General features: G+C 44.3%; 1 protein-coding gene across 3 annotated transcripts in view; it reads right to left on the bottom strand.

Annotated features, from left to right (window-relative positions):
* The window catches only part of RASGRP1 (RAS guanyl releasing protein 1), an 81,391-nt gene extending 62,064 nt beyond the window's left edge, over nucleotides 1–19,327 (bottom strand). For 2 of the 3 annotated variants that reach the window (XM_024732516.1, XM_024732518.1), the window contains exons 1-2: nucleotides 19,139–19,327; nucleotides 14,265–14,449 (exon numbers count right to left, since the gene is read on the bottom strand). In XM_024732516.1, the coding sequence (XP_024588284.1) occupies nucleotides 14,265–14,449; nucleotides 19,139–19,173 (220 nt within the window). In that variant the 5' untranslated portion in view covers nucleotides 19,174–19,327. Of the gene's footprint in view, nucleotides 1–4,421; nucleotides 4,443–14,264; nucleotides 14,450–19,138 lie in introns of those variants that run through there. The other variant, XM_024732517.1, reaches the window with a different exon arrangement.
* Nucleotides 19,328–20,439: the final 1,112 nt, after the last annotated feature.

The following is a 20,439-nucleotide window of genomic DNA, read 5'->3' as shown; positions in this document are numbered from 1 at the left end:
GTTTTCTCTGGGTATATGCCCAGTAGTGGGATTGCTGGGTCATATGGTAATTCTATTTTTAGTTTTTTAAAGAACCTCCATACTGTTCCCCATAGTAGCTATATCAATTTACATTCCTACCAACAGTGCAAGAGGGTTCATTTTTCTCCACACCCTCTCCAGCATTTATTTTTTGTAGATTTTCTGATGATGCCCATTCTAACTGGTGTGAGGTGATACCTCATTGTAGTTTTGACTTGCATTTCTCTAATAATTAGCGATGTTGAGCAGCTTTTCATGTGCCTCTTGGCCATCTGTATGTCTTCTCTGGGACACTGTTGTTTTAATGTGCCCAGAACATCCGCATTCCTTTGGGAAAAATTTCTTCCCCAAATTCAGTCATGTGGTTCTAGAGAGAAATGCTCCATTCTTAAATTACTCCACCCCTGTGGCCATAGTTGATTGGGTCAAGCAGTAGCCATCTACCCCAAACTGAACCAACCAAAGTTCTTCCCTGGCAATTTTTTCACTGAACTTGAGGAAAAAAATAGTAAATCTCTAACGGTTAGAGATACAGGATTTGCAGTTGTTAGCGCCATATTCCCTGTCCAGTGAGGAAACAAATCTTCAGTGAAAGAAAATGATTAGCTGACAAGCAGAGAAGCAAGTCAGAGAAAGAAGAAAGAGACAGAGACAGAAATACATGCTGGTATCTCCTGATGGTGTTCTAGTTCCTAATTTCAGATGTTTCCAAGACCTACAGGTATCTTGTACTCCTTCTGTGCTTCAGTTATATGAAATACCTTTATTCCTTCAATAAGTTCTGTAAGATAGTTCATGTTGGATTTCTGTCATTGTCCTAATATTTTGAAAAATGAGGGAATTACGTTTTGGGGTCTTATTCACTAAACACCTATTAATATAGCTCATATTCATGTAAAATTTAAAATTATAGTACTATGTACCAGCTTCATACCTGCCTGTGTCTATTATGACAACATCCGGTAATTCTTTTGACACAGCCATTTCAACCAGATATCTCCATCTTGTATCTCCAAGATGCAATTATGCACCCTTTAGCAGTTTGCATTATTAATCTGGGAGGATGAAACACTAACATTCAAGTCTATAACCTAACCCTAAACCCTAAATCCTAACCCTAACATTCTGATTATCTACTATTTTTGATTTATCTATTTTTGATTAACTACTGTAGTGGTATTTTGATAAAATTTGACATAAATGATTTCTTTCTACTAAGATTCCACTTCACAACAGTATAGAGGATATGTATTAACTTTCATGTTGATAGAAACTGAGTCTCGGAAATGTTAAGAAACTCACTAAGGGCAAAAAGTTCTAGCATTAGGACTAGACCTTATAATTCAATCAGGGTATTAGTCCCTTAACCTGGAAAGTCTGTTTCGATTAAGGCAATCCCAGATCACTTTAACTTTTTGAGAAGTCACATGGCATTATAGGCTCATATTGAATTTAAAATCTACTAATAGCCTTTGGTATTTTTCATAAGATGACAATTACCCTAGTTTTTCTCCATCTAGTATATAAAGCAATATTATTACATTTCAGTGCAAGACATTTATTCCTATTGAAGTGCTGTCCAAGTTCTCTGCTCTTCCTTATTGATCTCCCTGAACTTTGCTTTTCATCTAATGGACTTATTTCCATCAGTGTGTCTAACAAAAACATAGATTGTGTTTAAGTCTGATGAAAATGTCCAGAGCCACCCATAAGTGTTTACACCTGCAGCACGACATCCATCCATACCCATGTCTGTATGTATACACTTTGAGTATGATTATTAACCAGCTCTGAATCTATCTGGACCTAGATGTAGCCTATATTTGCCCATCCAACATTTACTGAGCATCTACTTTGTAGCAGAGCCGTCAGTACCCCCACCCACATACTCTCAGGCCCTCCTATTATAGGGTATGCCCACCCAACTTCAACCTGCCTGAGGGCTTCCTTTGGAGCTCCTTCCCATCCCCACCTGTGCACACGGCAGCCCAGACATGCTGGAGAAAACATGCTGGAGAATTAACACCTAGAAGCAGCCCTTAACCAATGACTGGAAGTACTTGCCATATAAATACCCCAGCTCCTTTGCCTTCGGTAGGATAGTTCTGAAGTCTTCTACCTTGATTCTAGAGTAATAACCCACTTGACAATGCACCTTTTATAAGCCGCCTTCCCAGTTTTTTCCTAGGATCATTTTCCAGAGTAAACTATTTGTATTCAAACCCTTGTCTCAGGATGTGCTTCTGAGGAAACCTACCTAAGACAAACATTTAATTTTCACCCAAACTAAAATGACCTTTAAAACCTTTCACCATTATTATCTGTTTTGCAGATGAGAAAACTGCAGTAAAATAACTTGCCTAAGGCCGACATTTGGTAAATGGCAGAGTCAGGAGTGGATTCCAAAGACTACCATGCTGTGTGGCCTCCCCTGTAATCTGCTCACTGCCTTCTTGGGATTAGGCTCTACCACGACCGTGGCATTTCCCTAATCAAAACTGTGTGTGTGTTTGTGTGTGTATGAGGTGGGGTGGGGAGGAGAGTATTACATTCTCTCAGTCACTTAACTCCAAGTCCTGCCTCTGATAGTAGGGTTGAAGATTAAAGTCTGCAGGTTTTTTTGTTTTGTTTTGTTTTGGTCTTTCTGGATACCGGGAATGCAACATCTCAGTGCTGAAACAGGGAGTGGGCTGAATGTGATGTGGGATGTCAAGTACAGGACACAAATAAGGTATTTCAGTGCTGTGCAGCCGAAGTACCCTATGTTTATTCTTGACTTTCCTCTTCCCTCTTTAAGACAGACATAGCACTCTATTTCATCACCCAAGAAAATTAGACTAGATTCCTTTGAATTTTCTGGAATTCTTAATCATCTATTTTTCTTAGGTTTGAGAATACTTTTCTTTTTAAGATCTCAATATGGAAAATTATAAGCATATACCATAGTAGGCAAAAACAATGTTAAGGGACCTCTATGGACCTATCTGGCTTCAACAATGATCAGAAAATGGCCGATTCATCTATACTCCACTCACTTTTCCCTCCCGTATTAGTTAAAAGCAAATCCCAAACATGGTATTTCATCAGTAACTATTTCAGGATGTATTTAAAAAAATAAGAACTCCAAAGAAAAAAAAACCCAATGTGTCATTAACACGCCTCAAATAAAATTGATAGTGATTCCTTAATATCATTAAATATCCATTCAGCATACAAATTTCCAAGTACATATAATTATATAATAATTACGAATATGTGTGTGTGTACACTTAGAAAAAAGGTTCACATGTTATGACTGGTTGAAATGTCCCTTAAATCTCTTTTAGTCCAGAGAATCCTCCTCTATCTTTCTTGCAATTTTCAGGGCACACTTTCTCAGTTAACTGAAGTTAAGTCCATCTCGGGCAGATGTTGGTGGTTGCTGACCAGATAACAGGACTCTAAGCCACTGAGGGCAGAGACGGTGGGGGAACCACAGGCACAATAATTGTGGGGAATAGGTCCTTCTGGGTTTATTTAAAGCAGTGCCAAACAGTCAGGTGGACCCCAGTCACCACACACTCAGCTCATCCTTGGCAATAACTGAAGACAAAGTCCAGCAGCCAGGAGTGTGGCAACTACAGCTGTCTTCTGGAAAGCAACACATCAGAAGCCTGAGTGACTCACTGTGTGTCTTGAACTACCTGGGAGTGGAGGGAAATGGTGAACCCACCAAAGGAGGTTTGGGTGGAGTAAATCTGGAACCCAGGATGCAAGTGAGCCGGGGAGGAAGAAGGGGGGAAGGGAGCATGAAAACATCCCTATGCACCTGGCATTAAATAAGTGAATGCAAAATTAACCAAAAGGATTAACTGCTCACCAGACTTAAGGATGCTCTGTAGGCTGTAACTACATTCTAACAAGATAGACTCATAAATCATAATGCTGGGACATTTCTTGGCTTCCTAAATGTCCTGGGTGCCTCCTTTAAATGGGGCTCTTCACAAGATGACAAAAACAAGTCCTGGGGAAACAGCGGTTCACAGACATCCGTGAAGGGAAGCCAGCCAAAGCTACCTTTGCTGCCCTACCCCAGAAATTCCCAAGTGACTTCATCCTTGACTGCCTTACTACTCCGGTTATTCCACTCTCTCCTTCACTCTAAAACTGCCCATCTCTGCTTCCCCTCCCCCCTCAAGAACAGTACTTCTGGTCCCTACTCCCTTTGTTCATTTCAACTAATTGCTGGTGTCCCTCTAATCCAAGCTCCATCCTGGCAGCATCTTCAGCCTGAAGATTTTGATAAGAACCTCAGCAGTCTCCCCAGGGCCCCTGACCACTCTTTGGAAAAAACCAAAGCAGACAACATGTCCTCCCTCACACCACTGCCCACCATCTCCACAGAAGAATCACAAACGTACCAAATTGTAGCATCTTTGTGCTTCTGCTATGTATCTTTCCCGGTTGCTACTTCTTAAGATTCTCTTAGAAAGTTAACAGAGACACAAGATTTTTCCACTGTTTCTGTTTCCCTTCAGCAAAACCCTGCTGACTTTCCCTATACATAAAAGAAAAAAAAAAAAAAGCTCACCTCTAGACTTTTAAGTTAATGGGAGCATTTTTTGTTTCTTTCATTTATTACAACTATAATCAGTCATGTTTATCATAATTCACATTTAACATTGGAAAGAAATGAGTAACTACTTTTCTTTTCTTGTAATGTTTTTAAGTCCTCATTAGAATCATTTTAGTTGCCAAGCAACCTTCACTTTTATGCCTCACATGTGAAGAGATTATGCCAGAATTATTTTTTAAAATCAATTTTAGGATGGAATAGCAACTTTGTGTGCTAGCACACCTCTTTATAAATGCTAATACTGATTTTAAGATCACAATTGTTTAAAATGTGAATTATGAAAAGCAAAGAGGTAACTGTCGTCAATCTACCATATAAAAGTTAATATGATTGTAGTACATAAACATGCATAGAAGAGAATCTAGTATACCCAACTGTGTCGACAGTGTTTATCTTGCTTTTGGTGGTAGAATGGATGAATGCAATTTTCTTCTTTTTGCTAGTCTGTATTGTCTAAGCTTTCTATAGTGAACATAAATAATTTAAAAAGTTATTAAAATGTTAGCAATTATACTCCAATAAAGATGTTTAAAAAAAGTTATTAAAAATTTAAAAGTAAGACAGGAGAGCTGAGTTACAATCAGATCTTTGTAAATACAAATATAAGAAGATGGATGTTAGCTGAACTTATCGTGGTAATCATTTCATAATATATGTCAATCAAACCATTATGCTGTACACCTTAAACTTATACAGTGATGTATGTCAATTATATCTCAAAAAAAACTGGAAAAAAAGTAAGTATGTGAGCTGAGTTATAGTTAGATCTTTGTAAATACAAGAACTTATAAAGTAGTGGGAATCAAATGAGAATATGTATATAAAATATTAATATAAACACTGTTGTTCATAGTAAATACTCAAAAGGTAACTATTACTAGAAAAAATTTTAAAGTCTACGTACGTGGTATATTTTATGTTATGTACATTTTACCACAATAAAAAAGTCTATGTAAGTACAATATAGATTCAGTCTATACTAATAATTTAGGGAAAAAAATCTATTTAAATTTGGTTGGTCTTTTAAGCCTTCACCCTAAGGATACTGGCTCTTCTAATAGTCAAAAGTACTTGCTTTAAAAAAAGACAAATTCCCAAAGGACTTACAAGTTCATAGTCAACATCATGATCGAGACCCCATTACGCCTTCTCCCAGACATTTTCAGTCTCAGAAATCATTTCAGGAGTCTGACAGTGAGGGGAAATTGAGCCTCTGAGTTACAAAGTGACAGTCCAAGTGCTCTGGGTTTAAGCCAATGACAACCTCAAAAACAAGACTGAAGGCTTTTTTTTTCAGCAAAAACTGTTGACAGAGTTTTTCTGATCATCCACGATAGTGGAATATGGAATTATATCATACAATAGATTTAATAAAACTTTTATTAAAATGATGATGGAATAGTCACAAAGTCTTTGGAATAGGGATTCTTTTTTCAAGTTCAGAGTTAATAAAGGAAAAGATAAAGAAAACATGACAAATTTAACTACATAAAAATGTAATATTTCATTAATGTCCCCAAAACAACATAAAAACTGAAATGAGAGTGAGGAAAAAAAATGCCTGTAGCAAATGCCAATCAAAGAGTTAACAGGCTTTTTTTTTTTTAACCATAAAAAGCTTTCATAACCTCTAATAAAAACATTAAACAAGTGATAAATAGGCAAAGATATGGACAGCTCACAAAGTTAGAAATATAGTTAGCAAACAAACTTATGAAAACACACTCAACAAAAGCTTGGTTTTATGTATCAATAGTGCCTGTTACCAGATAGAGAGAAATGAAGGCAAACGATTAAACAGATGGAATCAGAAACGAAGAGAGACAGCGTATAATGTTAGCATTTATGAAGAACAGAAGTCACAAAATTGAGGTTTAGTTGATCAGAAATAAGGGAAAGTTTCATCAGGGAGAATTTTTAGAGGAGGTAAATTAAAAAAACAAAAACACAGAATAACTTCGACTCCAAAATGGGAATCTCTCAGTCTTAAATTTCCACTGTGACATTTTTTTTCTTTTTACTGTTACGTAAGTTTCAGGTGTACAGCACTGTAATTCAATATTTGTATATACACTACACAGTGATCACCCCCAAAAGTCTACTTACCATCTGTCACCATACAATTGACCCTCTTCACACCTTTCACCCACCCACCCCCAGCCCCCTTCCCCTCTTGTGACCACAGATCTGACACTTCAAAAAAATTTCTCAACTTCACTGATATGTGACTCCTTATCTGTAAGAGATATGGTTCCTTTTCTTTGAAGAACACATGGAGAGTTGTTTATAAGATACTTAGATGAAAGTAGCAAAACAATGGCAAATAATACTTTCTCCTAAACAGGTAACACAGAGTAAAATTTCCAGTTTTCAGCTTCCCACCTTTTCCCTTTGCCGTGTAAGCATCCTCTGTAGCTGGGGGAAGGTGCTGCTAAAAGCTTAACGATGGCCTCTCCAGGGGTGGGGTCGAGACAAACCCGATTGGTAGTGTTTGCCCATTTCCCTGGAATAAATACTCCCAACACAGGGAACGTCAAGCTCCCGGCGTGACTTTCACGGACTACGGAGCTGGGAAGAGACGCAGCTATCTCCACACCACTATGTGTATATGTATGATATGTATGTGCTATACATGTATAGCATATCACTATATAGCATTTGTGCCATACAGACACAATGGCCATCTCAAGAAGATGGATGACAGTAAAATGTGCTAATACACTAGGAAATGATGAGTTTTGAGGGTTTATTTTTATTTTTAATATAACTGTAAGTTTATATAATTTAATTTTTATTGATGCCCGTATTTAGCAATTGGCCTGCTAAACTCCTGATAACGTAACAGCCTGCTCTCACAGAGTAAGACTTTCAAGGTTGTGACAGCATCCCGTCAAGTGTGGTGCCCCGTGCATCTGTGTAGGACGTGCGTAGCTGACCCTGCTTCTTCTCTCGCTCTTTCCCTGCTGTCTTCCTCATAACCACTCTAGGACAACCCCAACTTGGTGGCCCAAACTACCTGCAGACCAAGGCACCAAGTCCAGCAGCTGTAACAGCTCCAGGCAGAAGCAGGCAGGTCCTACCAACAGGCGGTGGGCCAGGGGTGGGTCTGCACTTCAGATAACCTTCCCTGGTGGTCTCACTGCCAACCACAGCCAACAAGTGAACACACCATTTTTGCTTTCACGTTATTTCCTAATGTGTTTCCATCACGGACTTAACAACCGTCATGTCAATATAGGGCCTTAAAAAGTCTGCTGCAAAAGCAGCACTTTTGAAGAAGTGCTCAGAGGAGCACCTCTCCAGTTCCCTCAGCTAAGCCACTACTTCTGGGTCTCTGACCCATGGGGAACTGGCATACACTAGGGAGCCAGGCCCCCAGCACCACAGGAAACAGGTCTGAGTGTGGCTTAAAGGTGGAAATGCACATTGGGAATGCTGCCTTTGAGTGCAAGGAACCAAATCATAGTAATAATAGACCACCACTTTCCGTTTATTTCCACGGCCAAAAGACTGACAGGCGGGAAGTTTTCAAAAGAGTTCCTGCATTTGAAAAGGGATAGAAATACAGGAAACTCTGGGCTTCCCTGGTGGCGCAGTGGTTGAGAGTCCGCCTGCCGATGCAGGGGACACGGGTTCGTGCCCCGGTCTGGGAAGATCCCACATGCCGCGGAGCGGCTGGGCCCGTGAGCCATGGCTGCTGAGCCTGCGCGTCCGGAGCCTGTGCGACACAACGGGAGAGGCCACAACAGTGAGTAACGAAAAAAAAAAAAAAAAAAAAAAAAAAGAAATACAGGAAAATCTGACAGAAGTGGGAGCAGAGCTGCAAATCTGCTCAAAGGCAGGCCTCTCTCTAGTTAGATCCGAACTGATCGCTTTAGAGATGGCCAGGACACTGGCTTCGCCTCGTGACTGTCTAGTTCACATAGTTGAAAACCTATTTGCTCTATCGTTTTTCAGAGGATTTGTATTCTTTAAGTTTTCCGTGTTTCCCTAGAAAGCCTGAGAAAATGCTCTGGGATGTCCAAGAAGCAAGTGTGCTACAGGATGGTATTTCTCAAAATCAGTTTGTGGGGTCACCTCCTTCAAAACCACGACTGAATGAGAAGCTCTGGAGTTGACCCTCAGGAACCTGAAAGTTGAACACACCCCACAATGATGACTATTCATGCTGAAGCTGGAGAACCTCTGGTAGAGTGGAGAGAACAGGAATGTCAGAGTTCAGATCTCAGCGGCTCTCCCACTAATGAGTTTGGCCACTTTCCACAGGTTACTAACATTCCTGAGCTTCAATTACCTGTTAATTAAAAGAGCAAAATAACATCCACCTCACAGAGTTGTTGCGAAGATGAATGGGGCCAATTCAGGTAAAGGCCCAGCCTGCCAGGCCTAAGAAAGGAGGAGATGGGAAATTCCCTCTAGTCACTGTACCTCACACCTGGAGAGGGCAGACATGCCAGCCTATCAAAGATGCAGCAAGGATGCTCCTTGCCAATATACAGCATCCCAATCAGAGAATACAAATTCACTCCAGAGGGCTAAGAACAGCCATGCCCGGGAGCTGCTCTGATGCCCAGGAGCCTCAGGACGTGGGTGCCCAAAGGACCATCCTATACATATGAAATCTTTCAACCATGACTCCCAGAGATGGGATATTCCACTGAGGAGGCTGCTGGGACAGCTGTGGTCTTCTTCCCAAAGAGCCTGTCTTCACAATGGCCAGCTTTCCTGACCCTACACTTGGCTTTGTTCCTTGGAGTTGCTGGTTCCTGGGTCCGACCGTCCTTCAACATCATGGCCCTTAGCGCCTGGTCTTGTGCTTTTGTTGCCTCTGGGCACTCGGCTTTGGTGCACAGACTAAGTTTCAGAGGGGTGAGGAACACTGAATCTTCCCTCTGCCACGGAGGGAACAACAGTCCCAATGAGTGTGTGTTTGCCTTTTTTGGATCTAACTTTAAAAATAGATGTAGTGTTTTACCCTTAATAAGCTGAGGTCTATACAATGCTTTTAACATCCAACTGCAGGAAATACATCTATTAGTGGTACGGGAAATATACCTATTAGTCTGGAGGTTTCTTTTCGTTTGGGAGATACAATGCACACACTAATTTAAATTAATTCAGAATTTGTTTGAGAATTCCAAGCAGGTGTCTGGTATATAGATGGGGTCCAATAAATGTTTCCTACATTGAATGGAGTTTAATTTCTAATCTGGGAGACACCAGGCCTGCAGACTGTGGGCACAGAGTGCAGACTTGTCCTGTGGGGCATGCAGGTCCCCCCGAGTGAAGAGAGCTTGCCCTAGGAGAAGGACCTAAGCATGGCCCAGCTCAGCTTTCCAGAGGCTTCTGGGAGCGTGTTTTCTCTTTAGACTGGGCTGGGGGGCTGGGGGCATGAGGCAAGTTGTTTCAGTTCTCACAGGCTCCACTTATCGTCTCCTCTGTCCATAGAGACACTAATACCTGACCTATTTCAGAGTTGTTTTGAGTTTCAAAGAAAATCGGTACATATAGCCCTCCGAGGAAGAAATAAACAACACACCATAAATAAGACACTAGCTAAGCTGTGTTTCCTTTCTCGCCGTCGGGTAAGACAAAGATGTTGAGTTTCTTCCCACACTCGACCTGGGAGCAGGAGAGCTGCTTGCTGAGGGTCCCTTGCTGGGACATGTTTGCAGTTTACTTTCTGAGGCTGTCAGAAGTTGTCTTGCATTCAGAGGGGGCCAGAATTGGGACATCTGAAGCCTTCCATTCGGCCCTCAGAGCTGGCAGCCCTCTTACAAGTGAAAACATTATAAAAAGCCCAGATGATCTCATAGGTCTTTCCTACCTCTGAAACAGATGGTGTGATTCACATACATTTGACATAAACGTACCAGCGCTGCGATGATCTGCCTCATTATGCTCAGTGGAAGAGTGGATTAATAAGCAATGATATGGTGACAATGTAAAGCATGACCTCTGGTTAAAACAGAAGGTGGGAGTGGGTTGTTTCATGGTGAAAGCAACACACTATGACTCAAGGCTCTGAATTTCTAATCAGAGACCTGTAACCTCGTATGTGGCATCGGGAGGCTTGCTAGAGGCCTTAATTTGTACGTGCCGGCCGCCCATGCCTAACAGCCTTGTAATAAGTCCTTCCTCTGAAATTAATGGTTAATAATACTAAAGAGAGAGCCATCAGTCAAGACTGCCAAATGCCCAGGATGCCTTAGACAGTAGTCAGACTATTAGCTGGAGCTGCTAGAAAAACGCAAATCCCACACTGCTTTTCCCCTTCCGGTCAACCATCTACCCAGGCCAGTGCTATCCCATGGACTTTCTGCAAAGAAGGGAATATTTTCTACTTACTCTGTCCAGCAGCAGGCACCACTTGTGGCTATTGAGCACTTGGACTATGGCTGGTGAAGCTTAGGAACTAAATTTTACATTTGATTTAATTTTAATTACTTAAAATGTCTACATAAATAGCCACAGGTGGGTAGTGGCTGCCATACTGGACAGCACAGCTGTAGCCAGTTCAAACCTCTTCAAGGAATCTGCATCAAGGTGAGGTTGAGACAGTAGTAAAAAGTAAATGGACTATTAGTCAGTCTTTGTGTTCAAAAGAGGTTTTATTTCCTCCCTTTTTTTTTTTCAAGTTGTTGGGAGGAGTGGCTGAAACCTGAGTCTGAAGGGAGAGATGACCCCCCCCCCCGCCCCACTCCCCCTGATAAAAAAAACTTTCCCCACACTTTGGTAGTGCTATTTCCCTCTGTTTCCATGGGTATTCAAATGAGAAGACTTCTAAACTCAGGAACAAAAAACTAAGCTAGATCGTTTTACTCTAAAGCAAAAACTCTTCTATACTAACGAGAGAAAATAACCAGTAAGGTAAGTTTCAAGAGAAGCATCAGCCTCGCGCTGCTATTCTCGGATCATCTCTGAGGAGACCTCCAGAAGCACAAGCAATGTCCTACCGTGGATGGCTGCCTGTCACAATCCAGCTTTGGCTCCCCGGCCCCCAGCTCTAGCTCCACACCCCTGCCCCACTAGACACGTCCGCTGATAACCAGAGTCCAATTCACAGTCAAAAGTGTCATCTCCCATTCCCTCCAGACATAGGGTGTCTTTTCTTTTTTGCCTCTTTGATGTAAATTCTGTGGCAGGAAACCCTGCAGGACCTCAGGTGCAAAACCTTGCCTCTGATGGCTCCTTGCTGTCTTCTGGCAGCATTCCCACGCCCTGCACGAGAGGGGTTTGAACAGACCATGGCTGCTCTCCCTAGTCTACGCCCTCACCCTTGGTGTGAACTCACTCAGAGTCTACATGGTTTAAAGAATTCATTCTTCCTGCACACCTTACCTTATCATTGCCCTGGCTTTGGTACATTTTTTCTTTCCCCGAACGGTGCATTCCTCAGGTATTCTAAGCTTGAATAATGGGATAGAGGTCCGGTCACTGTAATTCTCTCATGCAATGCCCAGCCGAGTGTCAGATGCGGTTAGGGGCTTAATTAGGGGCTATTGATACGTCATGATAATGGATAAAAGACTGTTAGACTCAATGGCTTTTTTTAAAAATAGCTTTGGGATTTTAAGGTACTTTTCAGTTCAACATAATTCAGGAAACAGTATCTTTAGCCCTGCTAGGATTCACTGAGGGGAGCGGGTCAGGCTTGGTCATTTTTTATTTTGCAGGACCTCAGAATCGGTCATGTATTTTTCAGGTTGACGTCACGATGATTTGAAGGTTAGGGCAACAGCCTTGAACTGAGCGGGCAGCTAAATGACTGGCAGGGGAGGAAGAAAGATGGCATGATAAAAATATTGTTGGACCTTGTTTCCTCAACAGTGAAATGGAAAGAGAATAAAAATGCTTATTCATGAAATAGTCACAGTGCCCTGCTAAAGACCAGCAAATAAGACTATCACGACTGTATGAGGAACTTTGCAGCTTATCAAGTCGGGAACCAGGTGAAAGTAAAGTGCATGATGAATAATGGCTCATTACAGCCATGCTTCCACACATCCCCCCCCATCTTCTAGCTTATCTCCTCGCATGGATATTTTCCACAGAGATTATTTTTGAAATAGAAAACCATTCATTCTGCTCCCAAATTCATCCCAGCTGAAAGACTAAAGTGTAACTAAACAGAAATTTAATTAAAATTTAATGCTAAACTAGTAAAAATACTTCCTCTTTTCCAAGTTAAAAAATCTATAATAAACAATAAAGCAGTGATTCTCAAAGTGAGGTTCCTGGATCAGCTGCAGCAGCATCACCTGGGAAAATGATAGAAATGTAAATTCTTGGGCCCTACCCCAGACCTGCTAGAGCAGCCAGCCTGCGTGTGGGACCCAGCAACCTGTTTTACAAAAACCTCTGTGTGATTTTGCAGGAACATTTGAGAACCGCTGCTTTAAACCAAATGGTGGAATCACCAAAACTATTCTTTTTTTTTTTTAACATCTTTATTGGAGTATAATTGTTTTACAATGGTGTGTTAACTTCTGCTGTATAACAAAGTGAATCAGCTATACATATACATATATCCCCCACCGAAACTATTCAATGTTTTGCTAAATTGTACTAAATGAGAATCTCCAAAATGTCAATCTTTTCTGAATTCTACAAATAAGGTTTGACTGAGCACTAAACAGGTCCAGCCAATGAATAATCCCTAGCTCTGAGCTCTAACAGTCCTGCACGTTTTGCTACCTGGGATCTGATCAAGCCTCCCCTATACGCCCTGGGAGGCACCAGGGCAGGGCCGGCTGGTGGTGCTTCCGTGCTGAGACACACATGCTCATCTGCTTCCCGGTGGGAGATGGAGGGCTTTCTAAAGGGGCAAGGAGGGGGACCGGTGATATTGAAACTCTATGAATCTTCCATCATTTCTTTTTGGGAACGGGAACAAACACTTAGGACTTTTCAATCACTACTTCACATATAACAATCAAAAGAAAGAAAGTGCCTACAAAATTAAAAAAAAAAAGGGCATCTTTGTTGATAATCGTTTGTCAGCTGCACTAAGTTGCTCATCCCTCACTGTGAGTACGGGTGATGACAGAGTGCACGCCTAGATAACTCCCTGCCCATGTGTCTGCTCATGTTACACATCCTCAATCCTCAATCACACTGCTCATTTGCCAGTACCTTTCAGGCACAGACACCTGGCTTTGCCTGGTCCTTTCCTATTGCTCCACAACCACCCTCAAGATTGTGAGGGGAATTATTAACACTTTATTGTCCAAATGATCCAAAGGCTTTCGAATTTCTATTTGATAACAGCGTTTGCTCATGTAACCTACTCTTTGTGTGCCCCAAGAACACAAGGACAGAAAAGCACCAGATGTACCACTGCATTTTATCATATTTTTCATCACAAGAAAAACCTCCATCCTGAGAAAATTGGAAATGCAAACTCTCCTCAGTAACTTTTCTTGCTTTAAATCGCACTTCTCATCACGACCTGTTACACCCACATAGTCATGTGCCATAGGCACTGCACAGTCTCCAACATTTCAAAGGCTCAAGAGCTATTTTTAAACCCCAAATGCAATCTAGGTTGCTATTCTATAACGCACTTTTTAAGGAAGAACAAAGTAAGAGAGCGATTTTTATGCATGTGGGCAGTTCGCCAACTCACCGAAAGATTGAACACAGCTGTCGATGAGATCGTCCAGGCTGGCTCCTTTGGCTAAATGTCCCAGAGACACCATCATTCGGAACTGGGTGATCTGGGCCAGGCTGGGATGGGAGGGGAGGGGGCTGCTGGAGGGCTTCCCCTCTAGTCTTGCTTTAGGGGCTGCTCTGCAGCCATGAGAAGGTTTCCTGGGGAAAGAGAAAAGGCAGGGAGAGTAGAGCAGCCAGGGGACGACCACACCGACAGCTCTGCGCTCTGCAGGCAGATTGAAGAGGAAAGGAGTAGAGATAAGACAATTAATCCCAGGAGTTGGGCTGATAAGACATACCCCTCCCACTTGGTAAAGGCACCAAACGGACTGGTTAGCTGTTAAAGAGACATCTCTCACACTAATAGCAAGGTGAGACTTCAGGTTACAAACAGGGCTCCTCAGCCTGGGGTTAGGATTGCTTTGGCCTGCTTTCTCCAGCTCCTGAAAGGAAGAGGCAGACACAAGACTGTTCTTGGCAGTTTTTAGCTCCTAGCAATACATTTTTATTTTAGCCCTGAGACCACTGACTTGGGTCTTAAGATTTAAGTTTGGTCTCATCTTCAGCTAAATTCATTCGTCTTGAGCAACACCAGAGTTACTGTAGAAAGTCAGGTGGCCTCAGGAACATCTTTAAGGATTTGGGGGGAGAAGGCAAAGACCGGGGACCCGTGTGCAGGGGGTGAGGGTTATGGCGGTGGTGTTTAGATGTTAATCTAGCCCTTTTTCACAAATCTTGGTTGGTTCTAAGATTCTGTTTTTCATTACTGATAATCATTCTGAGTCATTTTTATCATTGAACATTATTCTATCAAGTCCTTACTGACTATGAGAGCTTTATTCCAGAAGTGAATACAAAAAGACAAGTCTGAATCTGGAAGTGGCTTTAGAGCCCAAGAGGTCACCTTCCTCCACTTTCACTTAGCTTTATCTTTGGTCATGACCTCAACAATATAAGTCAAGTTGTTTGCAAAATGATATCACTAGGTTAATTAAGCATTTTATTTTTCCTTCCATTAAAAAAATAAACATAACATACAGAGACATATCTATCATCTTTGAAGGTTTACTAGTGATACGTGTTGTTGCTGATAACTCCTTTGAGTATATTCTCCTCTCCTTACTGTGGCTTTGGCTATTTCATGTTTATTACCAAAGAGAAGATGAAGAAATATATCGGAGATCCATAACTTTAACCACTATATATTTGATAAACACATGATGGCATTAATTAATCAATAAGTACTTATCCTATGAGCAACACATGTGTGACAGGCCAGAGAGGACCAGTGAGATAGTCTGTGAAGGTACTTTGCAAACTGTACAACATACTTATTATATGTTAGTTGTTGTAGTATGAAGGTGATCTGGAAGTTCCTTAATACAAAAATCTAGTTGGAGAATCAGAACCAGACCAAGAAAAGATAACTCTATAAATCTTAAATAACTGTCCTGTGAGTGTCAAGGGCAAGAAGTGTGATGTTCTCAGAGGAGGGAAAACCAGTTCTAGGTGGAGTGTTGAGGAAAGCTTCTCGATAAGATGTAACCTCACCCAGAAGGGGTTTAAGAAGTACTCAGATCAAAATAAAATGCTGGGGCTTCCCTGGTGGCACAGTGGTTGAGAGTCTGCCTGCCGATGCAGAGGATACGGGTTCGTGCCCTGGTTCAGGAAGATCCCACATGCCACGGAGTGGCTGGGCCCGTGAGCCATGGCCACTGAGCCTGTGCGTCCGGAGCCTGTGCTCCGCAATGGGAGAGGCCACAACAATGAGAGGCCCGCACACTGCAAAAAAAAAAACAAAAACAAAAATAAAATGCTGGGGCACACATGGATTTTGGGAAACCACCCTGTTAAAAAGACAGTGGGACCACTCAGTACAAAGCCAGACTCGTGAAGGGAACACCCTGACCTTAGAGTTCCCTTTCAAAGTAGCTCCAGAATGCTGGTCTGGCATTGGCTGCTGCCACCTGTTCCAACCTAGGATGGGCTCAGTGAAATCCAATCAGAAACTGGCGCTTGGGAATCTGCTAAGCCAAGGCAGTGATTTCTGAAAGATCAGGTTGGTGTTACAGGACTTGATTAAGTTTCTGGCCATTACTGATTTTTACCCAAGCCCTGTGATAGCCCCAAGATCAGATCAGCAACTGAAAATGAAAGAAAATAATGGCCACTCTGAATTGAGTACCTTTGATATGGCAGGCTCTGGGCTGGGGATTTACATGGTCTTCAAAGCTTACAGCCCAGAGAGACGTTATCTCCATTTCACGATGCTGAAACTGAGTCTAGAAGAGGCTGAATGACATAGACAAGGTTGTAGAACTCATATGTACTTGATCTGGGATTTGTACTTGGCACCTCTCTGGTTTGGTTTAATAAATATTTACTGTGCCTGGGACTATGCACCTTTTACTACATCAGAATTAGCAAGAGGAACTGAAAGGGTCAATTCAACTTAAGACAAAAGTAAAAACCTCCAAAAGCATAGCTGATAACATAAAAGCTGAATCTTGGGTCCTACTTCTTTTTCAGGTTCCCCAAAGTCCTCAGACCCCAGAGCTGGACGGCCCCTCCATGGTCATTCTCCAAGCCCTTCACCCGTACATGTGGAGGTCTGGGCTCGGAAGGGCAATGTGACTGGGCACCAGTGCAGAGCCAGGCAGAAGCCAAGCCTCCTGTGTCCATGCCATGCTCCCTTCCCTCCGCAGAAGCAGTGATGACTCTCTAAACCTGGCACTTGTTGTCCAGTGTTGGGATAAGTCAGCTTTTGGCCTTAGCTGCTGCCTCTTCACCATTAAGACCTCTACCCAAGGCAGACTTGGGAAAGATGAAAACAAAGTCCTTCTTGTTAGAAGCCTCTTTTTCTCTTAGGCCTTCCATATTACTTCTCCTTAGCCCCAAGAGAAGAGGCCACGGCAACTGGAGGCTGTCTCCACACACAGCTCTTCCCGCTGGGGCCGGGATGTGGGTGTCTACCTCTGTCTCTCATCTGGCCAGTCCAGGGAAAATTCCATTTTCTCCCTCAGTTGGTAGCATCAACAATTCAGGACTCCAAAAACTGCCCTGGCTCTAATTCTGGCAATGTTTCCTAGTGTCACCTGTAGAGGAAACCACTTTGGTGCAGGAGGTGATTCTCAGAGGTAGATGCTTTTATCAGAACTAGGAGGGACTGGTAAAATACAAGCAGAAAGAATGAACTTGAAGGGAGTATTTAGGGGACAGGGAAGGGAGGGTGAGATGCAGTCGGGGGGAGGCCGCTGAGACTCAGAGGGCTTGGGCAGGAGAAACCAGGGAGAAGAGAAACTGCTAAAACCCAAATGGCATCCTGAGAGGTCAGGAAGATGGGGGTTATGTGTACCATAAACCAGGAAACTGGGCAATTTTGCTGTGGAAGTCTCTTGACTGACTGCTATGTGACAAACCTTCAAAGTGTTCTCTTCTGATGAAATGGCTGTAGATAAGGATTTATAAAATGCTTTATTTTAGACATAGAATGCATTCGCCTCTAAGTCTGCAAAGGCATATGTATTTTTAAAGGAAAGTAGGCAAATGTCTCCTCACCAACTCCCTTAAGTATTAAAAAAAAAAAAAGAAAGAAAAAAAAGTGCCCTAGAGAAACAACTTGAAAGTGTTTCCTGAGGCTAAAACTGGCTAAGGCCCCATCCAGTTTGCTGAAGGAGACTGTCAAAACTCTGAAGTGGTTCAGGTGCAATCCACTCCAGCCTCAGGTATCTCAGTGGAGGTCACAATTTCGGGTTGAACTTTTCATGAAATTAAGCCCAGAAGAGTAAGGGATAAAATGGACAAGGAGAACGAACGGAAGCTTCCACAACTTTCTTTGCAGTGGAAGATGGCTTTGATTGGCGTCTAGTGAGGATTTCTTCCAGTCCTGTCCTCTCCCCATTCCCATGATACAGACGCAGTTGAATGTACTGAAGCTCCTCCTCTCAGTCCAGTGCAAGGCAAAGCGCTGGACCTTCACGGTACAGGACGGGGTGGGGGAGGGCATAAAGGACCAAGAACTTTTAGATCCGTAAGGTCCAGCAGGGCAACACTTCCTGCCTCGACTGGGCACGGCCAGGAGCAACAGAGTCTGTGTGGATGGAGGTGGAAAGGGCACAGCTTTCCCGGCCCTATGCTGAGCCCAGGCTGTCGCCAGGCAGTTGTCTAGTTCTGGCCCTTTGGGGGACAAACTCAAAGTTGCCTGGCCCCTCCAGGCCTCCTTCTCCTGCCAATAGCTTTTTCACTCACGGTCACTTTTCCTTCTTCTTCTGTCACCCCCAAGACACTCCTAAAACATGTCTCTAGGATCACGGTGGGTGGAGGGGAGTGCAGGTTTCCACCCAGGTGGTTATGTGGCTCACTGACCCCTGTGCACTCCTGGCAAAGGCAGTTAGTTGGCCTTCTGGGTCCGGCCCCACGTCCGCAGGGCCGGGAGGGCCGCCAGGTGGCGCTGCCGGAGCTGCGGCAGATGCAGGGGGCGCGTAAAGTCCGCGAGTGGGAGTTCCAGGGGCCCGGCGCCGGGGGACCAGGTCGCTAAGCGCGATTCCGGGGCTCGCCGGGCCAACTCTGGCCGCGCGTCCGCACAACCCGACTCCCTCCCCAGTCCATCGGGCGAGACGCGCAGGGCGCTCCGGGTTCGTCCGTCCCTCGAGCCCGTCTCCCCCGACTTCGGCCGACACTTCGGCCGAGACCCCGACCGGCTGCCGCCGTCCGCACCCCGGGCCCGCAACTTCCCGGAGGAGGCGGCGCCGTGCCGGCCCCCCACCCCACTTCCCATCCCGGCGAGGTCCTGGGGCCGCGCGCGCTGTGGCCCCCGCCCCAAGAAAGGAAACGGGCGCCCCTACTCACCGCGGAGCTTCTCTCGCTTTGCCCAGGGTGCCCATGGCCACGGCCACGCTCCAGGAGCCTCCTCACCCAGCGCGGCGGGACAGGCTCGGCGGGGTGCGGCGCATCGCCACCACCCCCTGCCGGGCCCCTCCGCCCCGGCCTCCTCTCCCAGGACGCCCGACCGCAGCGAACCCGCAGGCACAAACTTTGTGTGAGCGCGCCCCCTCGTCCTCCTCCTTGCGCGCGCGCGCGCACACACACGCCCGCTCTAACCACCTGACAAGCGCTGATGTTATCGCCGAGGAAATGTGTGGCGCTGTTCAGCTCTTCCCCGAAAACTGCCCCCATTACTCGGTAGTCCCCGGAGGCCTGCGCCTCCCTCCAATCTCGCCTTTTACCCCTGGCGGCTGCTTCTCCCGGCCCGAGGCTGAAGTCGGAAGCGGAGCTGGAAGGGCGGGGAGGCTCCAGGTGCCCTCGACATCACCAAACCAGCGCCAGGAGAGGGGTTGGGAGCCGGGGGAAACCGGCTTCACCTGGTGGCTCTCGGGGCAACGCCCCTCCCCCGCCCCCACCTTCCCGAATTTCAGTCCAGTTTCCCGAAGACCCCTCGTCCCCTCGCAGGCCTCTCTGGTATATATCAGAGCGTAGAGTTGGGGGTGGGGTAAAGAACGAACACACGGTTGTGGGTCCGCCTTAGCCTGTGCCTTTGGGTGTCTTATTGGTAGCAATTAACAAGACTGGTCTGGAGATACGTGCTCGGCACCCTGCGGGAGGCAGCGAGTGTGCAGGTGCGCTGCAGGTCAGGCGGGACACAGGTGCTTGGCGTCTGTGGATGTGGGAGAGAGGGGGTCAGGGCTGGGGAGGACTTTCTGACGGCAGATCTGGTCAGAAATGGCTGCCTACCCCTGCTTGCCGAAAAGATAGTGATGACAGCAATAGCTAATGTTGACTAAGTGCCTTGTGCTAAGTGCTTTCTGTACATTCCTCATGTACGCCGTCTCCCCCAAATACCAAGAGGTCACTGTTTTAAAGATGAAAAAAACGAAGGGTTAGAGAATAATATGCTTCCTATCACACAACTAGTACACAGCAGAGAGAACCACGACCTGGGCTGAGATCTGGCTGACTCCCTATAATCGCTGTGGGATTGTCCTAATAACATACCCATTATCAGTGTCACATGCCCTAACTCTAGTCACATTAATAAGTCCCTTCCCAGCCATAATGTTCTGGACCTTAAAGCCTCATATGTATGTGCCACCTTATCCTAAACACAACAAACAAACAGTTCAAGATAGCTTACAAAGATGTGTAACTCACAA

Source organism: Neophocaena asiaeorientalis, unplaced genomic scaffold (genome assembly GCF_003031525.2).
Source record: "Neophocaena asiaeorientalis asiaeorientalis breed wild unplaced genomic scaffold, Neophocaena_asiaeorientalis_V1.1 scaffold119, whole genome shotgun sequence".
Classification (NCBI taxonomy): domain Eukaryota; kingdom Metazoa; phylum Chordata; class Mammalia; order Artiodactyla; family Phocoenidae; genus Neophocaena; species Neophocaena asiaeorientalis.
The sequence above is the reverse complement of the archived record's forward strand: the minus strand, read 5'-3'. Positions and strand labels throughout refer to the sequence as shown.